The sequence below is a fragment of the Xyrauchen texanus genome, chromosome 16 (genome assembly GCF_025860055.1).
Source record: "Xyrauchen texanus isolate HMW12.3.18 chromosome 16, RBS_HiC_50CHRs, whole genome shotgun sequence".
NCBI lineage: Eukaryota > Metazoa > Chordata > Actinopteri > Cypriniformes > Catostomidae > Xyrauchen > Xyrauchen texanus.
The window spans coordinates 182,561-207,795 of record NC_068291.1 but is presented as its reverse complement, the minus strand read 5'-3'; the positions used below and the strand labels follow the sequence as shown (position 1 = coordinate 207,795).

Sequence of the window (25,235 nt, the reverse complement as noted above, 5' to 3'; positions counted from 1 at the left end):
ATTGAGAGGAAAATACCAATACTTGCATCTCTTCAGTGTATTTCATTACTTCAGTGTTTGTTTGATGTTTTCACATTTCCTTTTACAATGTTTTCTGTGATGTTGAAATTTTCAAGATTGGGTTAGAACAGTTGGCCTGTCAAAAAACATTTTGAACGAATAAAGCTTTGATTGAATAAAAAGTATGTCTTGTGACCTGTTCACCACGAATAATACATTTTCATTCATTAATGTTAATGATTGTTGACTGAGGAAATTTCTCAGACTCAATGCTTCATTAAGGTATCAACATTTCCTCATATTATTTAACAACATATTTACTTGTGAAGACAAAAAGGTGATTAAAATTGGTCACCACAGCTACAGCATCTAAAATAGACACGTTCCCTTTAATTTAAGGGCTGTCAATCAATAAAAAAATGTCATCAAATTAATTTCATGATATGCTGATTAACTAATTTAATAAATCAGTCAAACATTTTTTTATTCGCAATTAATCACTGTCAATCACTTCGTTTCCTGTCAAACTGCATTTATTTCCATCTTATGAAAGAAAAGAAAACAATATGCAACAATATAATGATTTATGACCATTTTCCAAACAAAGCCGTCCAGAGTAGAAAGACAGAAACACACTAAAATATTCACCAATTCAAGTAACATTAAACGTTCCCCAAAGACTAAGAGGGAGTTCTCTTAAACTCTCACCCTCCACAATATTAATCTGTGGCTATCCGCTTTATTACAGCAATCGTGTAACCACATTCATGATTCGCGCCAGGGCTTCCAAGCGCCGCTTTAACTCCACATGAAAAGCGTTTGCAGACAAACATGTTTCATTCTGTTTTTGAATGATAGTTAAGACATTACATGCTTCTGCGGTAACTAAAATGCACCTCACATATGCTGAAAATACTCCATCATTTTATCACTGACACGGCTGTTGTATGTGTTTGTGGCGTGTGCGTGTAATGACTCTAGACACTTTACAAAGGGTCTGCACTGCCAACATGTGTTTATGTTGTATTAATGCTAAATGTATTCATCGTGATTAAGAAAAATGAACACGTTAAACTTTTAAAAGTAATCGCAATTCATTGCAATATATATATATCTATACAATTCAGATAATTCAAATGCATGACATTATTGTGGCAGACAGTTAAAGCACTGATAATACAACACAAAAGTGGCTATAACAAGTTCTTTAAATCTTCAGGGAAAGAGGAAGTGTTAGACAGCGTTCTCAGTCCAAATAACTCAAAGATTTATTAACAAAGATTTCTACAGATCACACACACACAGGATCAAACTCTGCTTTTATCTCCCCAACACCGCTCGCTGAAACACAGAACAGCTGCTAGCGAAATGATCCACAGGAGTCATTACCATTCATTTCTCCATTCACAAACCAGCGCTCGTCCATGCCCCCGCTTCCACAGTGCCTTTAGAAGTCAATACATAGTTTTTTCCATTATATAGAATGTAAGTCTTTCATTGGCCCACAGTCCACAGCAACCCATTTTCAACTGAATTCGTCAATCTGTCCGAGATAGACTCATTATTATAACAAGTGTCAGATGCATTGTTCTGAAGCATCTCACTTTGGTTGCATCACATTAGAAACGCTGTTTTTAGGACACTGTGTCAAGTTAAACATAGTTAGAAACGTAGAAAATCGTGATCGTGCTCGGTGCAGCGGTGTTGTCTAACATGTTAAATTGACATCCCCAATGAATATACTGTCAGTCTCACTTCCTCATCTACTGAAAGATCTCCGGGAGGTTTTTTTCCCTTTGACTCACTGTGGGTTTTATGCTTTGTATTGTGAAAAACACTTTGCAAATAATACTGACTAGACTTCCAGTTTCAGCCCCTCCAGTGCGATCAGAGGCGCTGATAGTTGAAGCACACAAACTGGATACTTCGGTTACAAGCGCAGACCTTTAACAACTATATCATACAACACAACACCACGCTATATCATTCTTTTAGAGAGGAAAGTGCTGCTCCAGCTGCTCTCATTTCCTTCACATTTGATCATTTGAAAACTGATAAATACCAACCAAGATTACACGTAAGAAATCAAGCAACATCTATTCTGCCCAATTCACACACACAGAACAGTGTGCAATTCTAAGAACTGGAAATAACCACTCTCGAACTCTTTAAATATCACTGCTAATTTAGTTTACAACACAGGATGTCAAGCCAATTCTGAAATCAAAGATAGAAACAGTTGTTGTTGAGTCTTTATTTTAGGGGATGATATGTGAACATGAAAACGTTTGGTCAACAGATTGTTCTAGAGATAAATCGTCAGCATGATTGTATGTCTTCATGGATGAAGGATCCATTCAGAGGGCTCAGAGAGCCGATGATGTCATGATGAGACAGGAATAGAGGAGGATCACCTGGATTAATGTCCTCCATGGCTCGCCGTATTCCTCTGTCAAAGGCTCTGGCATCTGCTGGACTCTGGAAGGTCAGTCCAAACTTGTTGTTGTCAATCCTCCAGTGGTGGAAGATCGGGTTCACTTTATTATACACCAAATCCTTTTTTATACTGCACTCCAGCACCACCTGATGACAAAACAGCTCCGATTACACAACTCAATAGAGAACACAAAATGGCCACCATTATTTCAGCCGTCTTGGTCCTGGAAGTTATTTTATACAATTCTTTCTAAAAGAGTTCCAGATGCACCATGAACCAAACCAACCAGCTTCAAAGTGAATCCCAACATCACAAACTTTGATTTGAACCAAAATAGTATTTGAAAATCAGACAAAAAGATAAAAGTACAAAACTGCGTACTTAACGTCATTAATCAGGGAATGAACTACAATCCCATGAAGCATTGCAAATGACGCAATTCAATTAAAAACAGTGCAAAAATATACAACTAACTAAAAGTGGTTGTTAATAAATTGATGTTGCAAAACAATCAGATGTATAAGTAGTTTGAGAGTGCATGCAGTGCCTTGGTCTAATATTCTGATAAAACACTACATGTTTGGTAAGTAAAATCATTTGATTTCAGATGGAATATAAATATGAACTAAATATTATGTATTTATATCTAAAGTGTTTTATGTGACCTGTATGCTGTAGAAAAACAAGCATTATGTTTTATAAATCTTTAATGTAAAATGATCTCACGTTCTGTGCGTCAAGCATTCAGCTCCTCGCTGATGACATCATCATCTTGCATCACACACTGGCCTTCAATTTTAAGAGCGCCAAACAACTACTTCCTGTGAGCGTATGCGTAATGATGTCATCCTGCTGTCTATCAAACCTGGTTGTGCTTGTTCCAATGCTGTCATTACCGTTTTGTCTTTGAGCCGTTCTCCATGGATGAGGTGCTCTGGCAAGTCGGTGCCATCAGTATCCGGTCGACTGACTCTGTGTACGGTGACGCAACTGAGTCCGCCACCGCCTAGAGGAAACCACCCGCCGCTTGAGTCATCTCGCGTCATCACCACCGCTCTCACACGCGCGTAACACTCACTGCACACACAAAAACACAATAAACACGCACAGCATTATAATGAACACAATTACTGTTGCATTCAATCACATCTCAACGTCACTTCTAAAGCTGATGTCATTTTTATGTGTAATAGACAGAGTCAACTATGAGAAAACTGTGTCATAATGGCTCGTTCTAAAGAGATTAACAGCTGTCAATAACACATTCCATGAGTTAAATTATATAAAAAGCATCCCAAAGAGGCTAATAAACCACAGCAGTGCAACTCCACACACATGACAATACTAGTGTTTGTTGCCACACCTGCCCAGGCAGAGCATATATCAGCTTCGTCACTTAAATTATGTATTTTCCATTAGTTAAGAATGTTTTTAACGTTGAAAAAGCATCTCGAGATCCCTGCATTCTGTTGTGTTCAGTCCATCTGTCTTTCAGCACAAGAGCCTGTCATCTGTTGAATGTTATGCTGTCTGTTGCTGTTGTTGGTTTGATGAAGTGTGATGTCTGTACAGCTGGAGTTGTGCTGACTGCCCTCTATTGACACATCAATGTGCTACAACAAGCTAGAATTCCTCCGATGGTAAAACATTCCTTATTACTAGGGGTGTAACAATTCACTATTTTTCTCAATGCATCGATTTCTTAACCTGCCGATCTATATTCATCATGAATAGTGAAATGTTAGTGTTGGTCAATAATCAATATAAAATGCTAAAAATCTGATGAATCACGATTTGACTAAGTGTACAATATTTTAAAATATACAAATATTTGTATAAGTTACAAGTGTTTTTTTTAATGGAGACATGTGCAGCATCATTCTCTAGGTGCGTGCCCTCATCGATCTCCCTTCACAGATGCACGCTGAACTCTTCTGTCACCCTTCACAAGATCAAATCCACTCTCAGTTCCGTTCATAACTCTCATTAAAACGTTTTCTGAATAGCTTTCGAGCACCTCGTGTCTGATTTCCCTTCAGGATGGCCACTTCCTACCACATAAGTAATTGATAGCTCGCGCTGTTGTCTCGAGTGAAACGTGCTCAAAGCATTGTATTGGCTAATTGGCAACTCATTGGCTAAGTCATAATACTTGAAAATGCTGCCTACAGAGGCTGTATACAGAGGTAGGATGAAAAGATGCTTTTAAACTGTACTGAGACCAGTTTCTTTAAGAGCTCCATTCATCCGAGTCACGTGATGGCATGCAAGGTTAGGACATGTGAATGGCGAGCTCGGTGCATTTTGCTGGTTTTAATACTTTTTTTGTCATAAACCGGTGAGATTCGACGCACCTTGATTATCAACTGTTCTAGGAAGACAATATGTCAAAGAATTAAAAATCCTCAGGGTCTGGATATATTAAAAGACAGTTAAGTGCTCAAGCTGAAGCCCCTCCAGAGGCCTCGAGCCAGGGGCTCAATTTGGACGGTGCGGTGAAAAAGATTCAGAGTCAAATGTCGAGCATGACGGTAATGCTGACAAAGATTGCTTCTGACTTGGAGGATCTTGCTATAATACGGAGATCGATCACTGCAATGGAGACGAAATTCAAACGAGTTGTTTACAAGAGTGTTGGATGTTGAGAAAAGGATCGATTATCTGAAGTCATCGGAGAGGGAATTAGCTGCTAATCCACAAGCATCCAAAGCAGATTTGGAACGTGTTTGGGATAAGTTGGAAGACCTTGATAATCGTAACCGGCGAAACAATATCCGAATTGTTGGTGTTGCTGAGTGAGCAGAGGGTCAGAATATGATGGAATTTCTGGATGGGCTCTTTCCGAGTCTGCTGGACTTAACAGGGCATAAGTTGGAAATCGAGCGAGCTCACAGGGTTCCGGCTCAGAGATCCGCGGAAGGAGATAGGCCCCGATCAATTCTGGCCAAACTTCTGAGATCATCCAAAAAATAGATCGTGTTACATGAGGCGAGGAGCAAAGGAAGGCTTGCTTGGAAGAACCACAGCATTTTCTTGTTCCCACACTTTGTGAAATCGACAAGAAAGAAACGTGATCGATTCAATGAATGCTACAAATTCTTACATCATTGGAAGGTCGCTTTTGCACTGATGTTCCCGGCCAAATTGAGAATATATATATAAGACTAGCCGCAAAATATTTACATGCCCACAGCAAAGGATGCCATTCATAAAGTCAATGGAAAGAGTAGGTCATGGTGTGATTCTCACATTGCAGCCGAGAGGGCCTGACACACTCAAAATTCACTTGACTGTTCACGGAAACTGGGCGCCTTTTTTGTTTCTTTTTGTGCTGGTTCTGCCTAGTGGCTGGAGTTTGTTTTGTGCAACAAAAGCAGCACTCCTTCAGGACAGTTTGTGGATGAATCTGCACATTCTTTGTGCTTGTGCATCCTATTGGCTGGAGTTTGTTTTATAGATTTCCTCCTATTAATAAGTGTGCGCAGAGTTAATACACACATTTTTCTTAGAATTATCCAAAATGTCTTGGTAAGCTGATGCATTAACATTTCCCTTCAGTGGAACTATGGGGCCTTGGCCGACCCCAGAAAAACAACACCAGAGCATTATGCCTCCTCCACCAAACTTTACAGTTGGCACAATGCAGTCAGGCATAATTGTCACGGTCTCCAGATATTTGTAGAACACAGTGAAATTATTAAGGCTCATAAATCTGTTTTTAAAAAAGACTCAGAACTTGAGAATAGTTTTTTGTTCTTTGTATGTTCAACTAATTTAATATCTAGATTCAATACAACTTAAGCTCAATCAACAGCATTTGTGGCATCATGTTGTGAGGGATGTACATCGAGTACTTGTTCTGCACCAGCCAGTCGACTATTACAAATACTACTAAAATATCACAAATTAATTTTCCTTTCCACATTTGCCTGCCGTGAGACTTTGATAGTTTTGTGCAATAACTAAAATAATTTATTGGTTGAATATCCATTATTTACCCTCTTTATTTATCCTCTTAAGGTGCGTACACACTGCCACCGACATCGCGCGCGACAGCGACTCAATACCATTCATTTTCAATGCGAGCACAGCGACTTCCGGCGACATGAGCTGTCGCGACCGTTGGCGCTAGATGTGGGCGTGTCCAGCGACGTGACAAAGTTGAGAAAAGTTCAACTTTGGAGCGACTAACGGAAGCGACAGCCAATAGGAGAGACGACGGGAGAGCTCACGTGATCCTTCTCTCTCTCTCTCTCTCTCAGCTCCTGCAGTAACGGAAAGATGGATGAAAGGCTAATTCTTGCTGTTAGAAATTTTCCAGTGCTCTATGATATGTCTCTTCCCACGTACAAGGACATTTTAAAGAAAAATACTGCGTGGAAAGGTGTATCTGAGATCGCGGGGATTTTATGGACCCAGACAGACCGACATTTGCATTTTCGCCGCAGATAAACAGCCACTCTGGCAAACAGCACGACTTGTTCCTCTTTCATCTTTGATATAAAGCATTTTATGTACTGATCCCATTTATATTTAGTCTTTTCCCTCCAAAATGTTTGTTTTTAGTGGCAAGAAAAGAGATTCGCTGTCAACAGCAATGGAATGACATCCGTGAATGTCATTTATATATGTTACTAGGCAACCAGTAGTGGGAACACCCACTAGTGACTTCACCGCCAGCCACTGGCGACCTGCAGCGATAAAGTCGCTGGCAGTGTGTACGCAGCTTTAAACTCTGGTGTGTTTTGGGCTGTCGTTTGCAATTTTTCCCTCTCAAATTTAAAAGCTCTCCATTTACACATATTGTGGACTAATTGACCAAAAATGTCTCATTTGTCAGAAGAAAAAAAAATTTTTTTTTGTTGCCCTAACTTTGTAAACAAGAACAAAAAGACTTATTTTATTCACAATATGGCAGCATCTATCACATTCCATCACAATATACAGATGTGAAATGTAGGTGGCGCTCTAACACATGTTATCCCTCACAGATGTGCTCGTCCATAGACATTCAGTCTAATGCTCAGTTAAAGCATCATCCTCATTATTTCATTGAATATCTCGGCCTCTGAGTGGACTACAAGCTCAAACTAGGTGTCATTAGAAAGCTGAGATGATTTAAAATATTAGGACTTCCTATGACCAAAGTTTTCCTAGTCCACTAGTAGGCGTTAGTTTAAGCAATTAGTTGACTAGTTGTCGCACGTTTATGATATTAATGTAATTAAATATATATATTGTGCTGTCTCGTGAACACGTGTATGTAAAAGGTTCTCACTCTTTCTTTGTTTCAGTCTTCTGAATTTTGTTTTGCAAGAACAGTATCATCTATGAGTGCTGCAAATGACCTCAGACATCTCAGTTCAGGAGGTGTTTTGAGTTCAGTTCACTTTATTTCCACAGAACAGTTCATTGTGAACGCAACTCTGCAGCCTATACATCTGTGATTAAAACATAAATACAAAAACACCTCCAACTATGAGTTATATTTCAGTGATTATCATTATTATTTGTACATTTATAATAGTTTTTATGTCTTCTTTTGTGTAGTCATTTTCTGCCTGCATGTTTAGACGGACACTTGCCTGATGGTGAATGGAAAGGTGGTTACTTAAGGAAAGGGATGCACCGATACCACTTTTTTGGAAAACGAGTACGAGTACTTGCATTTCAGTACTCGCCGATACCGATACCGAGTACTTAATAAAAAAAACATGATTTCAATTTACAGGTAACAGCTTTAGTCATATAATTTAACAAAAAAACAAGGGACTAGTTTGGAATTAAGAACATTTATTTAAAATGAAAAGCATGTTGTATGCAACATATTACAGAATAAATAATTATAAAAAAAAATTTAAACAGTGACAGTGCAACTCAAGTATTTTTTTCAGTTTGTTGTAAACTCTGCCGCTTTGGACAACACAAGGGGCATTAATAAACATCTTTGCTATTTAGTGCACAATATTTGAATAAACTAACAACATCCACCAACATAGAACTGTGGCAGTCAGTGCAACTGAGGTAGGTATTAACATCAAGTCTAAGACGACTCACTTAATGGAGCCTATTTAGAAAAAGTGAGTGGCAGGGTTTTTTTTAAGAAAAGTAGCTTTTCTGCATTATCAGCAGTCAGCCTGTTTCTGTTTTCATCTATAATGTGCGACACTGAGCTAAAAAGCCTTTCACTTTCCACACTGCTACATGGGGCTGAGAGGTATTTATGGGCCATTTTAGCCAAAGTGGGGAACCTGATTTTGTTGACACCCCAGTACTTCAAAGGACTGTCTTCACGAGGGCTTGGGGCCTCTCCGAGATATGTGTCGAGCTCAATGGAAGCACCTGCTGCCAGCGGCTGTGCTGTCTGGGGCTGCTCCTTAGCGATTTCTTCAAATACAGTGTCCAGACAGCTGCTAGTGCTGGCCTGGGCCTTGAGGAACAGTTTAGCAGGAGGTTCTGCAGCTTCTGCCCGACTCCCCTCTGCCTCAGCTCTGGACATCATCTGCAGCTCCTGCTTCAGGTGCAGCTTGGCCTCCGGAGCAGTGTTGTTGGAGAAGAAGCGATCTTTATACCTGAACAAAATTCATGAATGTATTAATACGTGGAAAAATAGGACAGATTTTAGTTTCCCCTAAACCACTGTCACAAATGCCAGCCATTTGGCTTTCTGGTAGTAATAAGGGAAATATATTTCATATTATATATATATTGCATACATTTGTATTTGTGTATTTTAGTTACAAAACTAGAATATAATATAATATTTCAGATGGAATTAATTAATCTTACATTTAGTACTGTAGTTTATCATTGAATACCTATAGCACACAGACTTTACCTTGGGTCAAGTATGGTGGAGATGAAGTACAGTGGGTTGGTCTCGACGTCACTGAAGCGCTTCTTGACAGCTGCCAGGAAGGTTGCTTTCATTGTCTTGATGCCGTGGTCCTCGTCTGTTTCTCTGTTTAGAAGTCTCACTGCTGGGATGACATCAGAGGCTAGTGCGTCGTAGCTGCTCACTTTTTTAGTTAGTTCCTCAAAGGGGGCGAGGATGGCAACAGTCTTCTCCATAAGAGCCCATTGGTGAGCGGTGAGATAGTCAGGGAGTTCATGCTCGGACACATACACCCCCAGCACACGCTTTTCCTCAATGAGGGACTAGAGCATGTAATACGTGCTGTTCCAGCGCGTCTGTACGTCCTGCTGCAGTCTCTTTATTGGCTGGTTGAGCTGTCCCTGAATGTCCTCGAGGCGGGAGTAGGCTAAGGCGGAATGATTAAAATGCCCAACTATTTTCCGCCCCACTGCTATAGCATCAGCTATGCTCCTCTGTGCTAATAAGCCCTCGTGAACAGCCAGTTGGAGCGTGTGCGCGACACACGGCAGACTTGGGAGCCCTGCATCATTCATGGCTTTAATCATGTTTTTGGCATTGTCACGAAGCACAACATGTACGGATGTTTTAGGTATACCCCATGTCTGGAGCATTTCCTCAAACACATGCGCTATAGCCTGGCTGGTGTGCGAGCCGCGGAATTGTTTCGCATGTAATATGGCTCGTTGCGGCGTGAAACTCTCGTCTATCCACTGGCAGGTTAGGCTAATTAGCGACACGGGGCTAACACTGCTTGTCCAAATATCCATGGTGAAACTAAACGCAGAGGAGGCTTGCAGTAGGCTGTGGATATGTTTTTGCACGGAGTCATGTAGTTTAGGCAGCTCCGTGTCAGTCATGTAGCGGCGGCTTGGGACATCATATCTGGCCTCCAGAACATGGAGGAGACGCAGGAATCCCATATTTTCTACCTCCGAGAGTGGCTGGTCACTCAATGCAATGTACTCGATAATTGCCTGTGTTATTTTCACAGCACGTGGATTGTCTCTAAAGACATTTTATCTCGTCTTGCAAGAGTTTGCTGCAGCGTGCGTTGTGTTGGTTTAGAAGCGTGGGTAAACTCTTTGTACTCGTTGTCATGTTGGGATTTTAGGTGCTTGATTAAATTACTTGTGTTAAATGCGCTACCTTTTGAGCCTCCCTCTGGACAATTTCGCTGAGCACAATTTGCAGTCCGCCTTTGTTTTGTCGTCTTCATTCACTTTGAAATAGTTCCACACGGCTGACATGTCTCGTCTCGCCTTGCCTTCTCCCCGCTCTGAGCTGCAGCCGGGGCCTGGGGGTGGGCACTCGGCACCTGTGATTAACCCCTTACACGCCGCTCAAACATAGACATTTCTCAGACCGTGGTATCGGTCCCCGGTATCGGGGGACTTTTAACGAGTACTTTAGAAAATGTGGTATCGAGGCCGATACCAGATACCGGTATCGGTGCATCCCTACTAAATACTGAATGGGTCTGAATACTTAGGACCATGTGATATTTCAGTTTTTCTTTTTTAATAAATGTGCAAAAATGTCAACAATTCTGTGTTTTTCTGTCAATATGGGGTGCTGTGTGTACAATAATGAGGAAAAAAAATGAACTTAAATGATTTTAGCAAATGGCTGCAATATAACAAAGAGTGAAAAATTTAAGGGGGTCTGAATACTTTCCGTACCCACTGTATATATTATTCATTTATTTCTTTATTATTTTAATTGCTTTTTCATTTCGTTTGGAGTGCAATTTGAATTTAGAAATGTAAATTTTTTATATAAAATAATTTCATTTTCAATGCAAAACCACTAAAGCAAGAATATTCACTGATCTCTCAGTCCTGGGGTTTTCTGATGTAATTGGATATATATATATATATATATATATATATATCGTGAAGGAACAAAATTTGTTTATTCACAAACATGAAGTATTTTCCCTGTCAACGACATTCCTGACCGGTAGAGAATGCACAGATGAAGCAGGTTCTTCCAGAGAGTTCAAAGTTTGAAATCAAGGTCTTGCTTCATTGTGCAGGCTTAACCCTAACCCTGCTTTACGTAAATTACCCCATAGTTTCACCTAGAATCCAACCAGCGGTAATACTGGTGTTCATTGGTTTCCTGTGGAGTTTTTTTTTTCTGCGACCAACCGACCAATCAAAACTTGGTTTACCAAAATTCTTCTCATCGACCATTATTGGTCGACTATCAGGGGGCAGCCCAATAAAATATTTTATCATCAGTAGTCAAAAACATATTTTCTGATGAGTTGTTTTGCATGTTTTTGCTTCTGGATGGCATATTATGTGCTGGACATCTAAGATATAATATTGGATTATTCACACAAGCAAGTTCACAGACAAGTAAACAATGGCTCATTTTTAGAGTACTTCCAAAGGTAAAAGCCGATATAAAGTTTTTAGCTATTTCAGCTTACAGCAGCAGTTATTGGAGCATAAAAGAGACGTTTGTATTTGATGACTTACAGAAATCATATTTCACTTTGTGATTATTTTGAAACTCTTTCGAACTGTTTATTAGAGCAACACAATTAAATGTATAGTCACTTTCCTGAGAATAAGAGCTTTTATTTGATATATGAATTGGCCATTTAAGTGCTATTTGAAATGATAGTTTTTTTCATATTATTAATTATTCCACATTACCACTAGGTGGCACTGATTTGCGACACAAATGTTTTCAGGCCTTATTTTGTTATTTTAAGTAATATAAATGCAGAATTGATGGTTATCTATGAAAAGTTTCAAATGATATACATCATATGCCTGATTTATGTATTGGAGACTTGAACATCTGAAGCATAAACATTTCCTTTTGGACCTGTTGAGCTGAAGAGGTTTTTAAAGGGTTGCGCTCATTGTCCATATATTCTTATAAAATGTGTCTGATCAGAATGCCGTGGACAAAGCGCAGCATATTAAACAAGTAGACTAGACGATAATGAAAATGGAAGTTTTGCACATCCATAACCATAGAAAAAAACTTAAATCTGACAATAAATGAAAAACTTGTGCTATGATTAAAGAAAGAGCAGAAGCACAGATCTGACCAGTGGATCTGTGATGTACAAGCGCTCTCTGGGAAATCAGCCTTCACTGACAGAACAAAGTTTGAAGGGGCGAGGAACCGGGTTCCACCATCATGTTCTTCACAGATGAGCTTACAGAACGTGTGGACTGTTTGCCATGTGCAGTACAGTCTTGTTAACAGCATGATGTACCATTCATAATCTGATTATACATTTAGATGAAGCAGATTACCAAATAGTGGAAATACATCATTTAAGAGACTAACTTCTAATGCTGCAACTAACGATTAATCAACGGTTCATTTTGTGCCTTCACAATATGGTTATATTTGAATCTAAATTTGATGTCCAACTACAATTGTTTATTCAAATGTATAGTTGAATTATAATGGCCGTACACCCTTTTTCTAATGCGATCAGTTTGACACAGATGCCCGTTTGTTTAACTGAAACTTGCTTACATTAAAGACAATTAAGATACATTGGGTTGTTTTTATCTTTTACTCGTTTCAGCCGTTTTTCAATTCCAATTTTATCATGCAAATGCATTTTTCATTACATAAATCAGACAAAAAATCTTCAACTATTTTAATGTAATGTGAGACCTCACGCACAACATTCGTGTGACACCTTCAGACAAAATGACATTGTTCTGAACCAGCTAGTGAGATTTAATATAGGCCCTACTGTTACAAGAATCATTTTAGACCCATTTGTTGACTGGGCTGCCCGGTGCAACATCACAGAAGTAGAAACCCTTTGAGAAAAACTACCTTTTATCACGTGTTTAGCATCACGTAAGACTACATCCACATTAATCTGGTTAAATTTGGAAATTGGGTTTTTATTTTGAAATGCTCTCCATCCACACTGCTGTTTTCATATAAAACCGATTAAAACCCCTTCCTACACATGCAGGGGAAAAACCGTGAGAAGAGTGGCCCTGAAACGCAAGTCCTTCTGTCACCTGATGTAATTTCCGAGTAAACTTCTCATCGCCTTTGAAGGAATGCAATGTATGAAGATTAATCAATAGCAAAACTCGAGAGCTTGCATATTTGGATTTAAAAAATTGTACAATAAATATGTGCACAAGTCGAAACTTGTCAAATAACAATTTCATGTTAAATGTTGCAATCTAATAATTCAAAGCTTGTGTTCTGAATTCAGAGTTGCAGACGAGCAGTCACAAATGTGTAAAATTAAGTTCACATAAATACAACTACAGACACAAACTTGTATTACACAAGAACTTTTGTATTTTAATTCTTTTTCGCAGTACAACCACAAATCGGCACTTACAACCTCTCAAATCTGGCACTGCAACTTTAAATCTTCACACCTTGACTTTTGCAACAACTTTAGCAAAACACCTGTAGCAAAACTCACTTGTGCATGGACCAGTGTTCGGCGAGGGGAGGGAGCAATGAAGTAATTTTATTGGTTGATGCCTAGCCAATAAATGCCACCGGTGTGGACTGTGTTAACTGAGGATGTGCACATGCATGTGAATAGACCTTTTTCACAGACACTGATGACGTGTTTCTGCCTTATTTATCAGCGTAAATCTTTCAACCTTTTTTACATATTGAGTGTAATTTTATAACATTATGATTTGTGTTATATACCCTGGAATTACTTTAAAAAAATGAATTACCGTACTACCACTGTGAGGGGGTTACTATTACAGCTGCTGAGAGAGTGACAGTAAATTTGGAATCTTCTCCCATATTGCACAGTGCTATCTCTATTTTTTCCCTCTTCTGGAAAGTCATTCAAACGTAATAGTGGATTTTTTCTTTTGGTCTTGGAGCAAATGAGTAAGTGAAAATAATATTTGCTGTGATCTCCCATTCACCGTTTCCTTCTGCATTCCAAAACCTGGAGTGTGAAAAAGGTCTATTTCACTTGCCTTTTCAGCAGATTCCTTCGTCATTTTTATTTGTATAGCACTTTTCACACATCGTTTCAAAGCAGCTTTACAGAAGATCAGCATTAACAGACGATAAAACTGTAATGTCTATAATGTCGATGAATCATCATTGTGTAATTACATAAAATACGATTGTTAATCGTGTTTAAAAATAAGTAATTCATAATAACTGTATTCAGGGTTCGTACACCTTTTCCAAGATCAAATTCAAGCACTTTTCAAGCACTTTCAAGGTCCATTTTACAGCTTTTTACAGCACCTTACACCACCGTTAATTACATACCAATACATAGTCAAAATTAATATTTAGTGTTTTTATCGCATTAAATGCTATAAACAGCCAAAATTGTGTTTTGTAATAGCAGCAGAAGTATCAGATATTTAAGCAAATCACAAGTTTTATTTTTCAAAATGTATCAGTGTCTAAGTAGACTTTGCTTACTATCTAACCTGCCTGAATCAATGTAAAAACAAAAATCACTCAAGTTTAATTATTTCATTGCCAAAACATATACATTTATCTACTGGAATAGAGCAGTGTAAATATTGCATGTATGACACTCCATCTGACACGATTTCTGTTCAGCAATCAACGATTGTTGTTATGCACTGGACTAACGTTTGCAGGTTTTAATTTGCGGGTAGTTAACGTTACATTTACTGTGCTGTAACTTTGGCTATGTTCACAAATTAACGTGTAACGGACATGCAATACTAACATTACATCATCACACCAAGTACTCTGTCACAAAATGCGAATTCCTAGCTAAGTTAGCAGTTACTAGCGTAAACAAATAGGCACTAATGTGTACAGTAGGCTACTTCATTTGACTTAATTGAAAAGTTATGGCGATATTTCCCTGTCAAATGTCGAGAGCGCATTATTGTAGCGCGAAAGTACATTAATGTTATGCGCGAGCGCGAATCTATGGAAGCCGGTTTCCACCACAGTTAAATAAAAAAAGGTGATTTTGTAAGTCAATATAATGAGATACTAAGTCATTATTATGAGAAACTTTCTCATAATAATGACTTAGTATCTCGTAATAATGACTTAGTATCTCATAATAATGAGAAACTTTCTCATAATAATGACTTAGTATCTCATAATAATGACTTAGTATCTCGTAATAATGACTTAGTATCTCGTAATAATGACTTAGTATCTCATAATAATGACTTAGTATCTCATAATAATGACTTAGTATCTCATAATAATGACTTAGTATCTCGTAATAATGACTTAGTATCTCATAATAATGACTTAGTATCTCGTAATAATGAGAAACTTTCTCATAATAATGACTTAGTATCTCGTAATAATGAGAAACTTTCTCATAATAATGACTTAGTATCTCATAATAATGACTTAGTATCTCGTAATAATGACTTAGTATCTCATAATAATGACTTAGTATCTCATAATAATGACTTAGTATCTCGTAATAATGAGAAACTTTCTCATAATAATGACTTACTGTGCGCATGCTAATGTGCTCAGTCAGACTAATTGTGTGTTTTAGATTGAGACGGATCACACAAATGACAACAGCACAACTCTTTTGAAAGTAAGTATAGTTTTATAGCAAGAGGTTTGCAAATACAACAATTTAGCTGATGTAAGTGCAGGGCAAGTGTGTTGACTCATGAATCGGTTTCACACACGCAGCGAGGTGTGCATTATTAAAATACATATATAATAATCTCGTTTATAATACCACAGTTGTTACACCTCAAGACATTTTCAGGTTTTAATTCCTAAAACGCTCTTGTGAGTATAACTACGTTCTTACGTCAGGGATTCAGGGGTGAACCTCACTGTTTTTAGTTCTTCACCTAGGGTCTTATGCGTACAAAGTCTCCGTTCACGGATTCGAAAGCGTCACTTTAGACCTACTAACGGAGGTTTATTGGAGTAACGTGTGTGTGCGTGCGTATGAGCTGGAAAGAAAGTGTTCAGACCTGCGTGTGTACCTGTGGGTTCGAGCTGTTATGAATCAACTGGGGATCGTTTTAACTGTGGATGTGCGCTTGCACACTGTGGTAAAGTTAGTTTTACGTTTACTGTTACAATGTGATATGTAAATAAATAATAAAACAATGTGACAAGCAATACATCTTGGAAAAATGAACCTAACATTTATATACTTGCACTGTTTTAAAAAGATGCCCATCCAAAAGCGTAGGTTTACATTCCATGTTTAAAAAAAGTTACTCTGGGTGCTATTGGATGTTATTTAAATAAAATACTTGATTTTAAATTTGTTATTTAGGTGATGGCTTAAATTTCATAACTGACATATGTTTGTCTACAGGATGGAAGATCTAAAGGAATTCTTGAGACAGAGGAATGTCCCTGAGGAAACAATAGAGACACTGGAACATGAAACGGTGAAACAGATACAGATTAACACAGATAATGTTCATAAAAGTTTAAAAGTATTGTGTTAGAGATTAACATTTTAGCTCCAAACTCAAATATAAGCCGCCAAATCCATTCTTGCACTGACATTGGTAGTATTACAACATGTTGCACAAGTAATTGATTAATCGAGTACTCGCTCAGCTTTAAACATTCGACTAGAAAAACTTGATTTTCATTTGTGCCAGCTGTGGGCAACAATGAAACTGCTTTTCTCACTAAAATCTTGCAGTTACAACTAAATGTATTGGCTGGCATTGTACACTCCTGAGCACAAAAAAATGGGTCAAGCCCAAAATGTCAAAACATTAAGTGAGGAATATTAGCAAGAATTAAACAAATGCTCTCCCGAGGCCTTCTGTGCCACCATTTGTTCATTAACTGTTTGGGGGAAAAGATGGAAATGGGGAAATTCACTTATATAGTCTTACTATAGGCAAATGTAAAACCTTGATAACATTTTCCAAAAATGTCACTTAGCCTTCACAGTGGTGCTAATATTTGGGCGCTACTCAAGAACAGCATCTCAGATGTAGATGCTCAATAGTTCGGTTCACATTCATGCATTTAGAACGGCACCAGAGGTGAATTTTAACAGAATATGAATGATAAGAAGCAAATTAAACTACTGTGAACTTGCCTACTTTGAGGGACAGAGGGTCAGAAACAAAGAACACAAGCTCTTAACTGAAAAGATTGGTCTTTATTTGAACCCAAATAAAAAGGACTTACAAACTCATAAATTTCTTATAACAAAATCCACAAACAAAAAGAAAATAAAATAACACAACATTCAATAGAAAACAACTAACAAACTAAAGCTGTCCCCTGTAATGAACAAAGCAACAGCTTATAAAGGAAAGGATGGGCCCATTACATCACAAGAAGGGAAAACAAAGTAACTTTACATTTAACAATTAACTCTACTTAAATCATGATCAAATCAACAAATACATTTATGAAATCAAAATTGAAGAAAAGCAAATTTTATAAAGATACCATAAATATAGAACTAAAGAAGTCAATTAATAAAGATATCAGTTTTTCCTCCTCCCCATGCAATCTGAGCAAAATGGTATGTGCGGATCGGAACCAATAATGCTTAAATTCCTCATCCTGCCCGGACTCTAATTTTCATCACCACAATATGCTGCTTCTGCCATCCTTGTCTGAAGACCATCGCCACTCATCACCGGTAAACTTAAACTCAAATTGAAACAAATATAAATAACAGACACAACGAAACTAACTTGTGTGCACTCCAAATCAGTAACGATGTAAATAAAGTAGGGCTGTCAATTGATTAAAATTTTTAATCGAATTAATTACATGGTGTCCCGATTAATTAATCGCATTTACAAATATTTGCTGAAAAAGCCCCTCATATAACAATAATTCAATATATAATGATGAAATAATGATACATAGTTATCTTTAAATATAAAAAAAATAATATATATATATATATATAAAATAAACAAATATTCAGATAATTAAAATGCATTACATTCCTGTAGCAGAAGAGTTAATCATAGATAAGACCATACAAAATTTTCAATTTACACCTACATCAGATGTCTCGGCGTGTTGCATCATAAACATAAAATGTTTAGGTCACTGTGTCAAGTTAAATATAGTTTAATACTCAATCTTTAAACACATCTTGAGATCCCTTAGATTGCATTTGCGCCCAAGTGTTTTGAACGCGAAGAACTTAACGCATGTTGTTCTGCCTACTAAAGTGTTTTCTTCACTGTATAAACTGTGCGTTGCTCATACAGCTGAAATTTCACTTACTAGGTGGTACTACAAGCTTGCATTTCTCAGGAATCTTCCTTATTATGGTCCGTGGGCATGCGATTAATTGCATTAATTCAGTGCGATTAATTGTACAAAAAATTACTTAAATTAATTGCAATTAAATGAGCATGTAAATTGAGACATTCAAAATAGTTTTTTTTTAATATTTCTTGTTGCAGTTAGGTAAATGCTTCAAAAAAAATCCCAAACTAACATTTGGGCTTTCTTTAAGATTTTCTTTTCTTTATTTCTGTATTTCATTAAATTTTTCAACTTACATTTTTGTGAAACAAATATTGTGACGTATCTCCAGCAGGCTCTCTCGAAAGGCTATGAAATTCCTCATCCCCCTTCCCCTCCTCTTACTTATGTGAGTGCGGGTTTTCAGCTTTGACCCTGCTTAAAAGCAAATACAGATCAAGGCTGCAGGTGGAGGACGATTTACCTTTATTCCTTTCTAACGTTTATTTTTTTTGCTTAATGTAAGCTTATACTGTGACAAAACAGCACTGTCCATCTTGCTGATGTTGTTTGATGTCTGATGTTGATGTTTTCAAAGTTGAATTGGCTTAAGACCACTGTGCCACGTGCTGTGAAAGATTGTCAGGTGTGCCGTGGAAAATTATCAAATTCCACAAAATAAATAAATGCATGAAAATAATAATAATTTCAGGGATCTAAACTGCTCACCTTTCGGAGAAATTCGCCATTATGAAACCACAATCTGTCACTTTTGTGATTGTGAAGAACAATGATTAATGTGCAAAAGTGACTGATATTTATACACATTAAGAATCTTTCACATGACTCGCATCAGCACTGCAGAATACATTGAAGTCTATGAAGTGACTTGACAACAAAGTGTTTTTCACACATATGTTTTTTCTTCACGATAATATTTTTGAGATACTAAGCAACAAGAAATATTATTTTTTTTTCCCCAAATTTGGTAAAAAAAACAAGTGCATTTCCCCATTTCCATCTTTTCCCCCCAAACAGTTAATGAACAAATGGTGGCACAGAAGGCCTCGGGAGAGCATTTGTTTAATTCTTGCTAATATTCCTCACTTAATGTTTTGACATTTTGGGCTTGACCCATTTTTTTTGTGCTCAGGAGTGTACAATGCCAGCCAATACATTTGGTTGTAACTGCAAGATTTTAGTAAGAAAAGCAGTTTCATTGTTGCCCACAGCTGGCACAAATGAAAATCAAGTTTTTCTAGTCGAATGTTTAAAGCTGAACGAGTACTCGATTAATCAATTACTTGTGCAACATGTTGTAATACTACCAATGTCAGTGCAAGAATGGATTTGCCGGCTTATATTTGAGTTTGGAGCTAAAATGTTAATCTCTAACACAATACTTTTAAACTTTTATGAACATTATCTGTGTTAATCTGTATCTGTTTCACCGTTTCATGTTCCAGTGTCTCTATTGTTTCCTCAGGGACATTCCTCTGTCTCAAGAATTCCTTTAGATCTTCCATCCTGTAGACAAACATATGTCAGTTATGAAATTTAAGCCATCACCTAAATAACAAATTTAAAATCAAGTATTTTATTTAAATAACATCCAATAGCACCCAGAGTAACTTTTTTTAAACATGGAATGTAAACCTACGTTTTTGGATGGGCATCTTTTTAAAACAGTGCAAGTATATAAATGTTAGGTTCATTTTTCCAAGATGTATTGCTTGTCACATTGTTTTATTATTTATTTACATATCACATTGTAACAGTAAACGTAAAACTAACTTTACCACAGTGTGCAAGCGCACATCCACAGTTAAAACGATCCCCAGTTGATTCATAACAGCTCGAACCCACAGGTACACACGCAGGTCTGAACACTTTCTTTCCAGCGCTCATACGCACGCACACACACGTTACTCCAATAAACCTCCGTTAGTAGGTCTAAAGTGACGCTTTCGAATCCGTAACGGAGACTTTGTACGCAAGACCCTAGGTGAAGAACTAAAAACAGTGAGGTTCACCCCTGAATCCCTGACGTAAGAACGTAGTTATACTCACAAGAGCGTTTTAGGAATTAAAACCTGAAAATGTCTTGAGGTGTAACAACTGTGGTATTATAAACGAGATTATTATATATGTATTTTAATAATGCACACCTCGCTTGCGGTGTGAAACCGATTCATGAGTCAACACACTTGCCCTGCACTTACATCGCGCTAAATTGTTGTTATTTGCAAACCTCTTGCTATAAAACTATACTTACTTTCAAAAGAGTTGTGCTGTTGTCATTTGTGTGATCCGTCTCAATCTGAAACGCACAATTCGTCTGACTGAGCACATTACGCATGCGCACAGTAAGTCATTATTATGAGAAAGTTTCTCATTATTACGAGATACTAAGTCATTATTATGAGATACTAAGTCATTATTACGAGATACTAAGTCATTATTATGAGATACTAAGTCATTATTATGAGAAAGTTTCTCATTATTATGAGATACTAAGTCATTATTATGAGAAAGTTTCTCATTATTACGAGATACTAAGTCATTATTATGAGATACTAAGTCATTATTACGAGATACTAAGTCATTATTACTGAGATACTAAGTCATTATTATGAGATACTAAGTCATTATTATGAGAAAGTTTCTCATTATTATGAGATACTAAGTCATTATTACTGAGATACTAAGTCATTATTACGAGATACTAAGTCATTATTACGAGATACTAAGTCATTATTACGAGATACTAAGTCATTATTATGAGATACTAAGTCATTATTATGAGAAAGTTTCTCATTATTATGAGATACTAAGTCATTATTACGAGATACTAAGTCATTATTACGAGATACTAAGTCATTATTATGAGATACTAAGTCATTATTATGAGATACTAAGTCATTATTATGAGATACTAAGTCATTATTATGAGAAAGTTTCTCATAATAATGACTTAGTATCTCATTATATTGACTTACAAAATCACCTTTTTTATTTAACTGTGGCGAAACCGGCTTCCATACTGAATCCCTCTGCTCGCTGAATATAATGCGCCGAGCCGAATCCCTCTGCTCGCAGCTGGAACTGGGCTACGCTCTCAGATACACGCTGCTCTTGAAAGAATTTTCTCTGCGCTCGCTCAGAGAATATGCCTGCACTTAAAACGTGTTCATTGCAATCGCGAATCTCTCCTCTTCGCTTAAAGTAAGCGTGTTTGTGCTTAGACTGTGTCCCGTGCGTTCGCGCATGCCCAAGTACTCTTCTCTTCGATTTCTTTCTCTTTGCTCTTGGCATAAACGCTGTCAAAACGGCAACAACCAATCAGAAAAGGCTTCAACGACTGACCAATGAAAACGCGACATCGTACATGGAATCTTATTGGTTGATATTGAACCGCACATGTTCATGTGTTCAATCAAGACGATTCAATTCAATCAAGACGAGCCGAGATGGATCCGCAGAATCGACGATCTCAGGTAAACAGTTTTATTTGTTTTGATGTTAAATATGTCAAATGTATCTTAGAAATGTCTGGGAAGAGGGCGATTGGATTATTTTACATATAAATTACCTAGACTGTCAACCACATTCATACTACAGGCGCTGTGTATGGGCTGAAATATGTGCCACCAGAATCTGAATTTGAACCCTTTATATTTGAATTTGAATGGCTAAACTTGAATAATTGCATTGAAAAACTGAATTTGAATCACATAATTTGAAATTGTATTGTTTATTTAAAATTGAATTTATTCAAAAACTGAATCTGAATTGTATCATTTGAAATTGAATTTATTCGTTTGGAACTGAAGTCCAATAAAATTTGATCCTCACTGAAAATTAAACTCTCTATATATCTTCACATTCACTTCTCACAATTCAGATTCAGTTCTCAAATTCAATTTCAAGTTACTGAGACAGACATCCGGGTAGTTGGAGGATGAAGGAAGAGCAATCGAGCGCAGATCGATAGATAGCGTTCATTGGCGCACAGGACTCCTCTTGGGCCAATCAGCACCAATGTTTTGGAGCACAGGGCGTTACCCGCCATGAAACAAAGAAGAAGTGCTGCCTGACTTGCGTGACCACCACCATGGATTCGGCTGGGACAAATACGGTAATGACATTTTTTTTTTACGATCTAACGATCTTTTGTTTAACTGTTGTTAATGTTATAGCTATTTTGTAGAAACAGGGGAAATTAAATCTTTCTCCCGACGTTGCAAACACAGTAGCTATAATCCCACGTTTTTATGGTAGCCTACTAGCTCTGGTAACAACATTTTTGCCTGGTGTTTATTATTTCTAAGCGTTTGCCTCTTCCTCCGGTGAAAATGTTGTTGCAAACGTAGCTAGTGTTAGCCGCCGCCAAGTAGACTGGTCATGTCTTCAGTGTGATTTTTTTTTTTTTCCCCTTTAACTTCTCCTCGTGGTTGTCATTGTCAGAGTAACGTTACTGCTTACTGAGAGAGAGAGAGAGAGAGAGAGAGAGAGAGAGAGTAGTAAGCGTGTAAGTTATGTGTCGCTGTGTTTGGCAGGTGCTAGCATAATGTAAGGCCATAAACTTCAGGGCAATTACACCATAGCACTAGCCCTATTCATTTGAATTGAATGCATAAGTTAGTTAATTCCGTTTGACTAGAACACAAAAATAGCACATTTACACTTCGAAAGAAAGCGATACAGCTTCCTGCACAACAGAGCAGTGCAAGTGGCTGATGCCATCACATGTAAAAAGGTAAGGTGACACTGTATTTTTTGGACACTGTGTAACTGTAGGCTAAATTATGATGTTAAATTAATGTTTATATTGTGCCCCTTTGGTTACTTCATCAGGCAGATTGCTTGTCTTCATCTACATTTCATCTTCTTTTAGGGATTTTCATTATATTCCATCATACCTAATGTTGGGGATTATTAAATTATTTCTATTCTATATTCTGCCTTAACATGTGTAGCTTGTGACAATGTGGTCCGTCACAATTTCCCTGTTGGACAAAGAGAAGCTAAGACAGCAAAGACCCACATAAACACAGTTTGGCATCTCAATCCTGTGATGATAGCCTTACCTGTTTTGCTCACAGCCATAGGATAAACGGCAGATTTATACTGCATATAGATATGTTATGGTTATGGACCACAGAAATGTGGACTTAATGATCTTCTTTGTGTTAACTTATTTTCAGATTCCTGCTGCTCCAGTAGCTCTGATCGACTTCTCCTCTGCTAAAGCCAAAAAAAAAAAAGCTTGACCGTTCTATTGATGGCAGGACAACTGAAAACCAGGTTGGGAAATCACTTCATGCCCAAGAGTGAAGAGAGGGTCAGAAACATATGCTAGTTTTTTTTGAGACTTTAAGCAAAAACTGTCCAAGGAGTGCAGCACTGATGGCTAGGGAGCCTTACTACAAAGAATTCATCCCCAAATCTAGTATGCTTCCTAAAACTGTTCTTGAATACAGAACACCAGAGACTCTGCAGCTACCCCCCAAAGAGCTTGGAGAGCTATGCCAGGTATTCCAGCTAGAAGAGCTCATCATGTCCCAGGTCCAGGCTGTAGAGAGGGCAACTCGAAGTCAGAGTGCATGCAGGATTTGGTTTAGGCAAAGAGCTGGACGCATAACTGCTTCCAAGCTGAAACAAGCTATTAAGACCAACCCACAGCAACCATCCAAGAGCTTGATCAAGGCCATATGCTACCCAGAAGCATATAGGTTCACCACAGCCGCTACAAGGTATTTAGGGTTTGAATTAGGGTAAGGCAGAGGTAAGGCCGCGTGTAAACTGTGTTTATGTCCAGAAAAAGAAACACTGACAACAGAGGGTATAATTTGGATAAAAAAGAAGCTTGTCTGTTAAGTAAATGTATCTTACTGATGGAATATTAAATGAAATGTATAGTAACACATTGCTTTGGTGCACGTTAGTTATTAGTTATAGGGTTATAAGACTATGGTTATGCAGGAGTAGAACTAAGTATAGGGGTTAGGGAAATGGCATTTAAATCACTGAACTGGCTCTACACATCCAATACTAAGTAATCATTTCCTTTTCATGTTTTGCATGTGTACTGTGTACAGTTATGGATGCAAACATGAAGCACAAGCCAGAGGAGTCTATGAGAAGCTGATGGGTCGGGAGCATGCAGGCTTCTCCTGTATGGACAGTGGTCTCTGGCTGAACCCCAAGTGGCCATACATGGGGTCCTCCCCTGATGGGATTGTTGCTTGTGACTGTCACGGAACTGGCATCTGCGAGATTAAGGTAATATTACAGTCTCTGTTGTAGTAAAGTCCCTAAATCTCGAGTCTGAGTCGTGTCTCAAGTCCTAAACTGAGCAAAAAGGCAGAAAATATATTTGTTAATCTATTGTTCACGTGTCCTTCTCTTTGTGATTTTAGTGTCCACACTCTCACCAAGATGAAGCCAACCTGCGCTTGTGTGCTGGGGAAAAGGGCTTCTGCCTCATCAATGATGGGGATAATCTCTTCCCTTGATGTTCGTAATAGCTGACTGCTTGTTGACTTTTAAAACGCGTCTTAAGACATATCTTTTTATACAAGCTTTTTTATAACATATGGTATTGAGTTTTTAATGCACTTTATCTGTATGCGGCTTGTTTGTTGTGTGTATTGTCTTATGCAGTGACCTGTATATTGCTTGTGAGGTGACCTTGGGTGTTATGAAAGGCGCCATTAAATAAAATGCATTATTATTATTATAATGTCATGCTGG

The 25,235-nt window shown here is 37.8% G+C and overlaps 2 protein-coding genes and 1 long non-coding RNA gene across 3 annotated transcripts in view; 1 reads left to right on the top strand and 2 right to left on the bottom strand.

Annotated features, from left to right (window-relative positions):
- spred1 (sprouty related EVH1 domain containing 1) overlaps positions 1 to 25,235 on the bottom strand; it is a 79,370-nt gene that overhangs the window by 22,744 nt on the left and 31,391 nt on the right. The window contains exons 2-3 of the mRNA XM_052145712.1: positions 3,334 to 3,514; positions 2,415 to 2,583 (exon numbers count right to left, since the gene is read on the bottom strand). Of these exons, the coding sequence (XP_052001672.1) occupies positions 2,415 to 2,583; positions 3,334 to 3,514 (350 nt within the window). The remainder of the gene's footprint in view (positions 1 to 2,414; positions 2,584 to 3,333; positions 3,515 to 25,235) is intronic.
- LOC127657077 (zinc finger BED domain-containing protein 4-like) lies at positions 8,373 to 9,394 on the bottom strand. Its single transcript, XM_052145727.1, has 2 exons — positions 9,276 to 9,394; positions 8,373 to 9,009 (listed from the first exon to the last, which is right to left on the bottom strand). The coding sequence occupies exons 1-2, from the start codon at positions 9,365 to 9,367 to the stop codon at positions 8,505 to 8,507; spliced, it is 597 nt and encodes a 198-aa protein (XP_052001687.1). The 5' UTR covers positions 9,368 to 9,394; the 3' UTR covers positions 8,373 to 8,504.
- On the top strand, positions 23,799 to 24,993 carry LOC127657081 (uncharacterized). The gene is made up of 3 exons (XR_007972246.1): positions 23,799 to 24,014; positions 24,581 to 24,764; positions 24,902 to 24,993. It is a non-coding gene; the product is annotated as an uncharacterized LOC127657081 (long non-coding RNA).

Bases quoted from the DNA above. Each gene is read 5' to 3' on its own strand.
- LOC127657077 (XM_052145727.1), bottom strand. From the start codon at position 9,367: ATGAAAGCAACCTTCCTGGCAGCTGTCAAGAAGCGCTTCAGTGACGTC. The intron at 9,010-9,275 runs GTAAAGTCTGTG...AATTTTGTTCAG, and splicing joins TCCACCATACTTGACCCAAG to GTATAAAGATCGCTTCTTCT.